Source organism: Boleophthalmus pectinirostris, unplaced genomic scaffold (genome assembly GCF_026225935.1).
Source record: "Boleophthalmus pectinirostris isolate CB_2022bp ecotype Guang Dong unplaced genomic scaffold, ASM2622593v1 HiC_scaffold_18, whole genome shotgun sequence".
Lineage (NCBI taxonomy): Eukaryota > Metazoa > Chordata > Actinopteri > Gobiiformes > Gobiidae > Boleophthalmus > Boleophthalmus pectinirostris.
Window position 1 is genome coordinate 23,544,225 of NW_026571133.1, and position 14,472 is coordinate 23,558,696.

The 14,472-nt window shown below is 37.3% G+C and overlaps 1 protein-coding gene across 1 annotated transcript in view; it reads left to right on the forward strand.

Annotated features, from left to right (window-relative positions):
• grk3 (G protein-coupled receptor kinase 3) overlaps window positions 1–14,472 on the forward strand; it is a 43,951-nt gene that overhangs the window by 7,437 nt on the left and 22,042 nt on the right. The window contains exon 3 of the mRNA XM_020931966.2: window positions 8,744–8,820. Coding sequence (XP_020787625.1) covers window positions 8,744–8,820 — 77 coding nt within the window. The remainder of the gene's footprint in view (window positions 1–8,743; window positions 8,821–14,472) is intronic.

Here is a 14,472-nt window from a genome sequence, read left to right on the forward strand (position 1 = left end):
ATTGTATGAACATCTTGCTGGGCTTCAGATGTGTCTCTGATGTTTGTTTGCTCTCACGGCAAACAGCATGCACACATTACTGATAATGGACTTTAACCCAGCACATTGTATGTTTTTTTAGTTATTTAATTAATAATAATATATAACCCCTTGCCTCCCTATTTTGTTGCGACTTTGCACAGGATAGTAACAGACACGTTTCTTTTTCTCTATCTAAAGACTACATATAAGTTATACTTCAAGTATAGTTTATTAAGCCTTTATAGTCCATGAATGATGTACATTAATGCGAACACCACATTTTCAAAAATTTGTTTTGTGAAAGTAAGGCAGAACATCATCACAAATTTTGGATATGTTAAAAACGGACATCTAGTCTTTCTAAAACTGTCCATTTTCTGTTGGTGGGTGCTGTCTTTTTTTTGGTATAACATGATAAAGATGGCTTATACTATATACAAGTACATTTGCCAGATTTTAAACCTTGAAAATTTGAAGGACCTACCTTAAATAGTTTTTTAAATACTGCAAGTGGCTTCTTGGAAAACTCTGCTCAAAACGGGTCAGGGGGTAGTTGACAAAATATTTTTTAATGAAAAAAACTATAAGAAGTTGGGAGCAAAAATATGGGACTTTTCCTACTGGAACGTATGTGAATTTTTTCAGTCAGATCTGAGATGGTCGAGGGGGGACATTCGGAGATTTGGCATGAAATGACCCTTGTACAATACCCTTTGTCAGGTGCTCAAAGCACAGAGGCAGCTATGAGAATTAGGGATGGGCATGATTAGTCGATTATTATTATTATTAGTCGATAATTGATCATTAAGAATTTCATCGATTAGGTTCATTTTAATCGACAAACTGAATGTAGGTTGCTGTGACCAAACGGGTCTGTACATGTAGCTGTCTGCACTCAGAAGGAGCGAGCAGATGCAAACAGTCGGTCAGCCTAGGCAAGGCAAGGCAAGGCAAGTTTATTTGTATAGCACAATTCGTACACAAAGTAATTCAAAGTGCTTTACAGAATAAGAAATACATTAAAATCATAATAAAAACAAATCAAAACATAAATAATCATGAAGATTAAAATTAAAAAAGAGAGACATAAATTGGAGAGAAGAGTGCGGAATGAAAACCTTTCAGTTATATGCACAGTTAAACAGAAATGTTTTGAGTCTGGATTTAAACAGCGTCACAGAAGAGGCCTGTCTCACATGTTCAGGAAGACTGTTCCAGGTTTTAGCTGCATGAACCTGAAACGCTGACTCCCCTTGTTTAGTTCTGACTCTGGGCACCAGCAGGAGGCCGGTCCCTGAGGTCCTCAGAGTGCGAGATGGTTCATATGACACTAACATGTCACAGATGTACTTTGGTGCTCGGCCATGGAGAGACTTGTACACAAGCAGAGCTGCTTTAAAGTCTATTCTCTGAGGCACAGGAAGCCAGTGCAGAGACCTGAGCACAGGACTTATGTGCTCGTACTTCCTAGTTCGAGTAAGGACCCGAGCTGCAGCCTACAACGTACCCAAGTGCAAATGTGTATTTAACGATGACTTATACAAGAAATTCCACGCTTTCCGTTTCGGTCGGGACAAGTGGGAGGCCATGTGCACAGTGTACAAAGCAGCACATATGTTTCGGTGTCCAGTGGGAAAAAGTTTTGCCAGGTGAGAGTAGCGCAGTATCGATGATGAGTCCCCACCTCCCACCCCCCGTACAGTGTGCTGGTTTTGACAAACACAAATATGGTCACACTAACCTGTATTCCACTGAGTCATGTCTTTTAATCTGACAGAAGTTGACCGCATCAGCGCACAAGAGCTGTATTTTTATCTTCGCTTAGTTTATGCAAATTAGCGATGCGGTTTTAAGTTTCGTTTCTGTGAGACACACATTATAATGTCAAACGGGCTGATGTGGCTCTAGAGTGGTTACGGTTTATATGTCATAAAGTTTAATTTATTTATGCAGATTAGTAGTGCAGATAGTAATAATAATGATTATCATTTTAATATAAAAATGTTAATGATTAATCGATAATCGATCGATTAAGAAAATTTCATCGAATGCCCATCCCTAATGAGAATAATAAGAAATATAGCCGCAAGCGGCAATGATCGGCCTTCATGCGCGCCTACGCTGCGCCCTGCAAAACACTGCACCTTGCTCTGACCCTAATAACCCTAATAACTCTTAACCTAACCCATTAATTTTTCAAAATTGTTGCATGTGTTTATTAAAAAAAACATTTTTGTTCTTATTGCCATTATGCATCTGGCTCCCAAATTTGGTTTGGCTATGCCAAAGTTTGTGTAAGGATGTCCCATTGGCAAGGAGAGAATTTTGACTTGTTGCCATGGCAACACAATGTAAATGGGGTGTGGGCGTCATTGAGTTTTTTAATCGAGACCATGTCACAAATGTGGATACCAAATTTTGTGCATCTATAATAAAACCTTATTTTTCCACACAAATTTTCTTGGGGGCGCTATTACACCCACTTTTCTTACATCAGTCTGTTGAGGTGTGAACTCACGATTAAAATTTTTGTGAAATGGGCCAAAGTTTGTGCCAAAATTGGTAAATTTTACCAATGGAATAACATGGAGACGCCATGGCAACGCCATAAAAAAATATGACATGGGTGTCACTGACTTTTGGATCAGGATGCCAAAATGGAATTTTGTGCAAAATTTCAGAAATTTTTGAACTCTTTGGGAAGAAATGATTTTCTCCCATATTAAATTTAGTTTCAATCTATAGGGGGCGCTAATGCACAAAATTTATAATTTTCACATTAAGTAGCTTAAGGGGAGGAGTTCGTAAAAGCTAAGCAAACTTTAAGGCAATACTGCTGCCCCCTGGTGGAGCGCCCGGTGTTGGTGTAATAATATTTTTTCCTTGGCTTGACATGATCGACTTCTGTGTCAAATTTCATAATTGTACGTGCAAATTTCTTTTGCCCTCATTCTCATTCCCTAATGCATTTTTGAGTTGTTTGGGGGCGCTGACGAGCCATTTTATTTATTTTTGGAAAATGAAAATAGCCAAAAGCTAGAGAAGCGCGAGGTTTACCAGATGGCAAAATTTCAGGACTTTTCGTCATTGTTCAGTGGGTGAAAAATGGGTGAGTTGGTTAGGAAAAAAATAATAAGAAAGAAAGAACGAAGAAAGAAAGAATAATATTCTGATACCAGACAATGTTCCGCTTTTTTTGGACGACAAACTATAAATTTTCGAAAACCTCTGGCGCATTGCTACGTCATGGTGAGGGTCCCTGGTCACTATGGGTCAGTCACGTCGCGCCATTTCAATTTTTTGGCCTCTAGGAGCATCGCTTTGCGATACTAATAGGCCCTTTGCCAGCTTCTGGTACTCGGGCCTAAATATAGCCTGTGCTGCGCCCTGCAAGCAGCGTGCCCCACAAACCCCTTGCCCCGCCTCAAATCTCATACCCCACACTAACTCTCATAACCGTAAACTCTAGACCCAACCCTGACACCAAGCCTAACCCTAAGCATAACCCTAAGCTTAAACCTAACGTAACCCCAACCCTAACCCCCAGTTCACACCAAAGCGCAACACCGCATGAGCGCAGCAGCATAGCACACGAGCAGCAGACACGCAGGTTTGGCTTTCCATTTTAACCGATCTGACAGTCCACACCGGCAGTGTCATATGCGCGTTCAACGACTGTCTGAGCTACAACACGCAGCAGCAAGCGGACTCTTTCTTTGCCTTGAACATTACGTTTTCAGACATAGGATATCGCTTTCGTGTCCTGAAAAACGTTTGTCTAGCTCTTGGAAATAAAGTACGTTTTCATAATAAGCAGAAGTTACCTGTCCAGGAGTAATTTGGCGACCAATGCGTCAGTCTTTAGACCCTGCGTCTGCTTCAGTTGCACCATCGCTGGAATGAATCTACAAGAATCACCTTAGTTTGGCTTCGCTGCTTTTCCCCTTGTCTTCTTCTTTCAGCGACCTCAAAAACTGACTTTCTTTTGCGGCTAACTGCTCCTGGATTCTTGTCTGCCATTGCAACAAACTTTGTGCGAACTGCGAGGAAGATATAGGTCAAAAAAAGCCGCTAAGAACTGTTGCGTTGGTGGAGTAAACAGCGTCTGTATGTCTTGCGTCTGTGGACTGCGTGACAGGCGCAAACCACGTACCGGCGGCGCGCAGGCAAGTCAGTTACGCTAGAAACGTAGGGAGTTTGATTGACAGCCTGTCAGCTAACAGATAACGAGGCAGTGTCGTTATCTATTGGCAAATGTTTAGCTAGCCCCACCACGTCCAGAGTTGATGAATTTTTATTCTCTTTTTTGGTCATCATAATTACAAGGCTACTGCATCTCTATAATGCTATCATTGACAATTTGAAACAAAAAAAATCCTCCATACAACCTTTAAGGAAAAAAACTGAGGTGATTTATGTGCATGTTAATAGATTTAAACGTCATTATACAACAAATTTAAGATAAAGTAGAAATGTAGCTTTATAGATATAGATACTATAAACTTTATTTACATTATCTACAATAAAATCAGCCATAACCAAATGCGTTGCAGTTCTACACTTAATTCACAATACACTTAATACACATTCTAGCTTAATACACCTTAACATAAAATTTATAAAAACAACTACACATGTTAACAAAAAGCAAGTACAAACTGCGATGTCTGAATACAGCAAGAAGATTTGCAGGCTGGCGTAGCAGGAGCGTCTGTGACGCTTTGGTGTGAATTGAAACTTTTAAATGTACACATGCACGCAGCTCCATCTACGTTAAGTGCTGCTGCAGCTCCTGGTGTGAATTCGGGGTAACCCTAACTTCTAACCTAACCCTGCCATTTTCCCAAAAATTTTGCACATTTTGATTAAAAAATAAAATAAAATAAAAAAATCTAATTGTGAACTGCTGGTTGTAAAGGGGTGTGGTCGCAGTGTACATTTTTCCTATTGCTCTCATGCAAATGATGCTACCAGATTTGGTTTTGCTAAACTTTGTAAGGACATCCCATTGGCAAGGACAGTTTTTTTGCTTGTTGCCATGTCAATACAATGTAAATGGGTGTGGGCGTCATTGAGTTTTTTACGTGAGACCATGTCACAAATGTGTATACCAAATTTTGTATGTCTATGACAAATAAAACCTTATTGTTCCATACAAATTATGTAGGGGGCACTACTGCACCCATTTTTGTATTTTCTTTCATCAATCTGTTCAGGGTAAAGGTGTACACCCTTGATTAAAATGTGAGTGAAATCAGCCAACTTTTGGCAATTTTACCATTAGAATAACATGGAAATTAAATTAAATTTTGTCACATCCATTAGCTTTAGGGCAGGGAGTTTAACAACTGATTCAAATTTCACTGAAATTAGTTTGTTTGTGCAAATGGGAGAAATTTGTACTTTTCCAAAATCTCCAAATTGTGTGCATTTTTTTGTTGCTTCACTGCTCAGAGACCATAAGATGTGTGTGAAAAATTTGGATAACTTTTGATGTCCCACCTCGTGAGATAATGTGCACCAAATATGTGCCCATTTGGGTAAACACGTTCGGAGGAGTTTGTAAAAGTATGAAATTTACAAAAAATATGTTAACTCATGCTTAGCAAACTTTAATCCAATAGTGCTGACCCATGGTGGGTCATCTGTGTCAAATTTCATGAGTCTTTTTAATGATTTCTTTTTGTCCTGATCCCTAATTTATTTTTGTGTTGTTTGGGGGCACTGACAAGGCAAATGGAAATAGCCAAAAGTTAGAGAAGTGCAAGACAAAATTTCAGGACTTTTCATCATTGTGCAATGGCCGAAAAATGGGTGAGTTGGATAGAAAAATTTGAAGGAGAAGAAGAAATATTAAAGCCACAAACGGCGTAAAACTGCTCTCACCCAGTGCACGCGACCGCCCCGGCACTTTATCGTCCCTTCCCGAGAGCTGCCCAAACGAACAAATCGTCCAACAGAAAAATTACATAGTGCACTTTTGAAATGTTTTTTTTTAGGAGTCTTTGCACCCCTGCTGGCCAACCGTGAAAAATGCCCTATGTCAGTAATATGTTTTTGCTTCTAATCCTTCATAGAACTTAATTCTGAAATTTGATGCAAATCCGATGTTTCATGTCTGTCCTACGGGGCACATGCATAGAATTTTATTCCCAAATTTGGTACAGAGCCGATAATGGTGACATTTCATGTCTATGGTAGGGAGAGCTATAGTGTTCATTTTTCATATGCTTTATAGTGTATTTTATTCAGGCTAAGATCATGCAAATTTCATCACGATTGGACTAAGCATGTGCGAACGGGAGTGAATCTTAACATTTAAGATTACTTAAACTTTTCATTCAAATTTGCGGTTTCACTACACGTGAACCGTACCCTGATTCATCGGCCGGTTTCAGTTCGTGGAGACCGCTGCTCAACGGTAGGCGGGTACTTTTTAAAATTTAAACAGTCGCTGCTATTTGGTTGTGACATATGTAATGCGCCTCTAATGGGGCTAACTGGTATATTAAGCTTTTCCCAAATCCCGGAGACAGAAGGGCAATACTGTCTTTCCCCTTGATAAAATTCACCCAGACTCGCACTTCCGGGGTTTTTGTGAACCATCCTAGTGTATTCTGATTCCTGACCTAGTCGCTGGAGAGAAATGAAATTGAGCGGAGGCACTAAGTGACACCAGCTTGGCTACATAAACCGTGATGGTTATCAAAAATAATTTGGCTAACTTTAGATGTCCCACTTCTATAGATGATGTATGGTGATTTTCAGCCCTGTGGGTGAAGTGCCTTCAGAGGAGTGCGTTCAAATGCAACGTCAGCGTTTATACAACTTTAATCCAATATGGCTGTCTTCTGGTTTGTCAGGGGGCATGGATAATAATATTTTTTGTTTGTCTTCACATGACAAATGTGTGTATCAAATTGTACCATGGCTCTACGACAAAGTTGACATTGGGACGGCTCCCATAGGCACAATGTATTTTGAGTTTTCCAGGTGGCACAATGTTGCAATTTTTTATGCCCATGTATGCAACCTATATTTTATTGAATTTTTCGTCATTTCTGAATTCTGGGCAAAGTTTGGTGAGTTTTTGAGCGTTTTTAGGGGGTCATATCAGAGCTCAAAGATCAGAATAATAATAAAATAATAATATATATATATATATATTTAGCATTAGCAAAAACTATGGGTCCAGTCAAGTGGTAACGGAGGGAAACGGGCAGATTTTTTACATTCAAATAGCTCTTATTCAGAAACTAGAGAGACTATTGAAATAAGTAAGGTGATTAGAATGTAGGAAAGAGTTAACACTCCAACAGGGTAAAGTTAACCCTGTGATATTCTTTCAAGTTGTTGACAAAAAATTAAAAAACTCATGTCAGTAACGGAAGGAATGAAATATGCAGCACTTTTTGGGCAATAAATACAAACAGCGATAACTAGCGGTTCTCACTTGCATATCCTTAACAAACTGGGTTGAATATTTGCAAATATAGTATATAGTTGCATGTTTGGTTATTCTACTTATTAGTTTGTACTAGGAAATGAATGCTTTGGCTGTAAGCTAGGCAATACTTAAAGAACACATACTGTGCTTGAGTCTGTTATATGGTAATAATCTACAACACCTGTGGATCATTGTTATAATTTGCACATTTTAAATTGCAATATTCAAAGAAACAAGTCCTCTGACTTCCACGTTAGAAAGTTGCCATGCCTAATGGGAGCAGATGTCAAAATGAATGTCATCAAAACAAGAAGTTGCCAACCCTGATGGATAGCTGTAGAATAGGAGAATAAATTAGGAGAATGAAGCGAGTTCAGGGCAGTGGGCATATACCAGTGGTGGTGAATACAGTCGACTGGCAAAATGAGTCTTGAAAATAAGTTATTAATGATTGATTAAACATGCACGAATCACTCCAAATACAACTTTTGAGAAAGTACATGAGAAGGGGAAATGAACATGGTTAAAAGCTCTGACATGGTGTTCTAGTTGATTAATCTCCATTTGGACTTTGCCAATTGTTTGTTCTATATGATGATACTAAAAGCACTGTAATGACTATTATGATGAGTGTGCCTGTTGATTTGATACCATCTCCCTTTTACAAATTTAAGGTGTGCAATTTAGTATCTGTAAACTTGGGTCACTACTGCAGTATATGACTTCTGTATTCAGCTCAGTTGTTGTCATGTTTGAGCATATAACCCAATACACTAAAACTTTAAAATGGACTGCCTGAATACACCTATAGTGTATAATATAAATATAATATAAATTGAGCCATTTGTGTAAGAGTAATGTAAATTGCAGCATGCTGTTTTATTAGCTGGACATGAGTGCCTTCATGGAGGTGTTTGTGGATGCAGCTAAGCTTGGTCAGTTCCCTCATGTGTCAGCTCCCATGGCATCATGATGCTGTTGTAGTGTTAATGGGCCCGTGGAGGGGTGCTAATTGATTCATTCTCCCCACACTCATTCTCATTAACACTCGTTCCCAGGGAAGCATGTATCTCTCCAGGATCCCCTCTGCTTCCCCTGTGGCTCTGCTCTCATGCAGTTTTGTGTTGTGTGGGGACTGGTGCAGGAAGACTCCCAACCCTACTCGACAATCAGGCCATGACCTCACCTCCAAGGCTGCTTGCTTGTTTTGTTTTGTTTGTTTTAATCTCAACTTTGACAGATAGTAATTAATAAATTATTTTCTTTTTCCAACAGTATTCGCAGTGTGATGCAGAAATACCTTGAAGAGAGAGATGAACTGACATTTGACAAAATTTTCAACCAGAAAATTGGTGAGTTAAATCATCTCATAATATATCAAATGTTTTCACACACACACGCACACACATTCATACTCACATTACTGAAAAAAGTGTGTTCTTATAATTCATGATTCATGACATTTTGAAGCTTTGGAAAATGTAGATGATGCAAAAAAAGTACCCCCGATAAATATTGCCCCCCAAAAATAACTGTTCCATGTTTTTAAAGTCCATACACATTTATTTACTGATTCCATGCACAGATTTATTGTGATAATTTCACACTTCAGATTCACTTCAAGTACAAATACTAACTGTACATGTACAAACCAGATTTCTGGCCGACTCTGATTATAAAATGATTTTTGGAATGCATCTACATGCTCTAATTTGAAAACAGAAATCACATTTATAGGAGTAACATAAGTGAAGAACACTGATCATGCTTGGAGAACTGCTGTATACATGAAAAGATGAGCGTTAAGCGTGTACTTGCCCATTCAAGACCTGCAGTGAGGATATTCATAGGCACTTTTGCGAATATGCGCAAAAAGGGCTGCAAAGTGCAATCCTCAAAAATTAGGCCATTGCGACAAAACTCAAAACTCCTGCAAATTTCCACCAATCACACTCAAACTCCGAACTAGGAATGGGCAATATTTCGGTTCAGTGGTATATCTAGGAGCAGTTTAGCACTGATATTATTTAGAAGTTGCCATAGTCTCTGTGTGTCCAAAGCCTTGTTTCCATGGTCTGAAGGGTAGCGGTACAGTACACTGTCTAATGAGCACTGTACTTCCGTATTTAAGTGGTCTGAAGCAGACCCTGGAGGGTACTGGCTGTCTTGATCTTGTGATAAACTGCCATATTTCCAGTTATGGCTACTTTATATGTTGCGCCGGTTCGCGTCACATAACTAAGCTAGCTTGCTAGCATAAGCTGCTTCCGGTTTGTGTATAAAGATGGAAAATGTAATATTTCCTGTGCATAATGCGTCTATGTAATGCATTGGGGTTGGGCAGAGAAGTGTAATAAATGCAGAAAAAGCTGACGATAAACCAGAAGTAGGTAGTGTTTACTCTAGGTTTAGTGATGTCTCACAGTGCTACAAACTTGGAATTACTAAATGTCTTTTTATGAACTGCTGAAATCAGCCTTATAATTATGTGTATAATTCAGAATCTATGTTTTTTATTAAGAAAACTTTTGTAGTGTTTGGGCGACATCGGTGTGTCACAGAGCAGAGCCCTGACCGTGCTTAGAGCATGGAACCACAACTTGGTTGAAAGGAGCCACACCAAATAGACCCAAGCAAACAATACCAGTGTTGAAGAGGCTCATATGTCATTCCTAGTTTTTCCACCATTCATCAGATATCGCTTTGAACAGACTGAGGAGTAAAAGTAGAAATAGAAGAGTTTAGGCTTATTAGGCTAGATGTATGAGTGTATGCTTACACAATACATGTATATTGTATATCCCACATAAATAATCAGGTTGACACCCACATGGAAATTAGTCTTACTTTACTTTCAGTTTCTACAGCTGCTTGATTCTCAGACTTCAAATACTCCCAAAGTTTTCTCTACCTGAGTCTGTGCATGCCCTTTGTGTGCAGAATGTATATGCTCCAAATGTATTTTCTTTAATCTGGGGTAGCTTTTTCTACTGTAAAAAATTGTAATTATGTATTTAGACCAAGTAAGGCAGAAACGTGAAACAAGGGTGGACCACCCTTGGCCAGCTAATCAGCTCATTCCAATGCGTCATATAGAGACTTGCATAGCTCATCTTTCTCTTATTTCTACTTTACTTTTCCGGCCATACTCTAGACCCTCAGGTGTATCTGCTTTCACTCATCCTTAAAGTCATCACAGGAAAGAGTACCTCCTATAGTTTAGTATTACATACCAAAAAGTGTAAATTCATTCAGATTGCAGTTGAATAAAAGTCAAACATGGTTACCTTGATGCTTGTATGGTTGGCATGTGGTTTCTATCCTGAGCAGAAAGCAGTCTGCCAGTATGTGGTGCATCCAGGGATGACAGTGGCCCTACAGGCTTCAGTGAGGCTTACTTACTCTTGTGTCTCAGCCCCCTGTGAGAATAGACTGTTAATTCTATCTGCCACCTTCACTCTGCTTTTGTCCTTATTCTGTCTCACACTTGTTGATTCCTCCACTTTCCTACATCTAATTCCTACTTCACAAAGTGACAAAGGGACTGAAAGTTGTATTCATTTGTGTATACAACCACAACTGTTACATATTTGATTTTCAGCTCTAAATGATTAGAGAAATCTACAATCTGCAAATTGATTTTTATAACTGCTCAGAATGATGAGGGTGACTTGTGGATCAGAACAAGAGCAAAACACCACATGCTATACTAGTGTTCATTTGAAATGCAAATGCTTTGTTTGCACGTTTCACTACCTAGCGATACTTGTTCTGCATGTCACATGAACTACAAAAGCCTAAATCTTGCTGTGGTTTGGGTTGTTGTTTTGTTCTTAAACCTTTAAAACATAATTTTTTTTTCAAATGTATATTTGCAATGCATCTAATTAGTAAAATATTCTCATAACTGCAAGTGCATGTGCATGTCATGGCTTCTGGAATATGTTGATGAGTTCTAGTCTTTCTGTCCTTCTGAGCAGTAAATGAGTCTCAATTTAATTTAACCATACCATACAATTAATTTTCCCTCTATGGCTGCAATTAATTTAAATTGTTGATAAACAGTTATTTCAACAAGTTTACTATTTTTTCTACCAGATAAAATATGCTGATAAAAAGATTCATAATTTACAAATGAGGTGCAAAAAAAAATAAAAATAAAAGTCACAAATGTTATTTTTTGCCATTTCCAATTTATAATGCCATTGTCTCTTTAAGATAAAACATTGTTTGGTATATATTTTTTTCTGTATAATCCAAATATTATATTTTATTTAATAGTATTTTATTTAGTATTTTATTTTAATAAAATGGTATTTTATTTGCTGATGACACCAGCTTGTACTGCTCTGAGCAAAATGTTGATCACGTCTTGGACAAAGTTCAAACGGAATTGGCAACTCTAAAGAAATGGTTTGACACCAATAAATTATCAATTAATTTGAATAAAACCAAATACATTATTTTTGGAAATAAAAAAATAAATAAACAGTGCCATATAAAAATTGGTAGTACAGAAATTGAGAGGGTGTGCTCAACAAAATTCTTGGGAATAAAGATAGATAATAAATTAAACTGGAAACTGCACATAAACATACTGAAGACAAAGATTTCAAAAACCATTGCTATATTATGTAAAATTAAAAACTCTGTAAATCATAATGCACTCAGATGATTATAAAACACTCTCATCCTTCCATACCTTAACTATTGTTAAAGTGTTATTGGGGAATAATTATAAAACAAACAACAATTCAGTTTTTTTTTTACTGCAAAAGAAAGCTATTAGAATTGTAAATAATGCTGATTACTATGCCCCAACAAATGCTCTCTTTATTAAATTAAATACATTAAAATTACATGATTTTGTTGATATAAATACTGCAATTGTCATGTTTAAGGCACATAACAATGTGTCCCTCATAGTATCCAAGACATGTTCAAACCCAGAGAGATTGAGTACAATCTGAGAGGATTGAGCCTCTTTTGGAAATCTCATGTGAGGACCAGCCTGAAAAGTCGATGTGTCTCCATCAGAGGTGTTAATCTGTGTAATAGTCTGGATGAAAGTTTAAAAGGCTCCAAACCAATTTACTCATTTAAAAAAATAAAATATATAAGACCAAAATTATAGAGAAATATAGAGAAATACAGTGAATCACATTTTACCTCATGGAACTTACAGAATAACTGTAACCCTCAATTATATTTATATATTTCAGTGTATTTATAAACCAATAGGTATAAATATGAACATGTACATGGTCAGTGTGTGTATGATCGACGTATATTGGATTGTGTTCTGTATTGTATATGTGTATACTAAAAGATTTAGGGACATCTTCTTTCCTGCACTCATAAAAGATGAGTTTTGTGTTGTTTTCTTTAAATAGTTCTGCCATCTTGTATCCTGTTCTGTATGTTAATAGGGTTAGGCAAAACAAGTGTTAAACTTCAGCCTTTACTCCTTCGGTGTATAGTATAACCTTAGTGATGTGCATTAACTGCATAACTTTTTTGTGTTAAATCATTGAAATATGATGTATGATTATGTTAATTGACCGAAGAAAGTAGTTAGTTAGTAAACTAACTAAACTAAATAAAGATTAATGATTATTTCAACAGTTGAGTAGCTATGATAATTCCGATTTAATCTTTTCAAGAGGTGAGTGACAGTTGTAAGATTTGGATGAAATAATATCAAATTGTTTTTAATTATGTCCTGCTGGGTGGAGGTTTGGTAGGTGGAAAGTTCACACAATGGACTGTGGCTATTTCGTAGGTGTTTCTATTCTAAAGTGGGTGATTTGAGTTTTGTATTGGAGATGGACTTTGGTCTGTGCATGGCATTCTTTGCTCCAATAGTGTGCCTGACCTTGTTACAGTGTTGTTGGAATAGAGGTTTAATGTCCAATTTAACCTTCCATAACTGACAGATATACACAACATGAACACATTTTTTAATATTTATTTCAGGGTTCTGATTACTGTTACAGTCCTCAAATAAACCAAATTAAATAAACAATAAAACTTAACAAATTACAATTTGCTATTTGTCATTAAGAAATGTACAGTTTTTTAATTTACTGTCCCAAGTCATTTCTCTTGTGGATCATTTGAGTTTCTCTGAAAATGAATGAAAAATATCTCACAACAGGAAAGTTGGTATGTTATTAAAAGTATCCCAACTGTGGCCCTATTTCACGTGAGAGCATATCAAAGGACGGTACATGAAACGTACCTGGAACTGCAAAACTATTTGCACTGTCAAAACCCTATAGTGCACCTGTAGTGAACCTTGCAACAAGCTGTGTATGGTTTGACCTTTTCTTTTTGGAATTTCTTTATAGAAAACTAAATATATTTAATTATCAATCAGTCATTTATTTAATATAATATTCTCATATTGTGTCATTGTATGGTTGTGGAGAGTACTTGTTTGAATTATAACATGTCCAGCTGTTCTTTTGGTTTCTTAAAGCTCAACCACCTGCACCTTAACATTAAATAAAGCATCACTTTAATCTCTGTATGCGCAGCTCAGCAGTGAATTTGATTTCAGACTCTTATGCTTTGTCCTTGAGCTCAACAGGCCTTGGCCACTGTCATGACAACCACTGTCAGGCAGATGATGGTGTTTTTATCCTCAGGGGTAATGTTACAAGCACTCTTTTCCTAAATGCTATAGATCACACCGTTTTCATGATTTAACCATTTTTAACCACACTGCCCCTTGGTTCATGCTGTCTGCATAGTTTCCATTAGAATATATATATATATATATTTTTTTTTTTTTTTGCACCTCAAAACACTACCAGAACTTGGGTGATTGTATGTGTGTAACTTAAACTTTGACAAAGTGCTTGATAATACTTTTCTCTTCTTCACCTTATGTTTGTATATTCAAGCAGATGATGATGGTGCCATCGCTGTACAGTGACAAAAATAAGTATTTGAACACCCTGCTATTTTGCAAGTTCTCCCACTTAGAAATCATGGAGGGG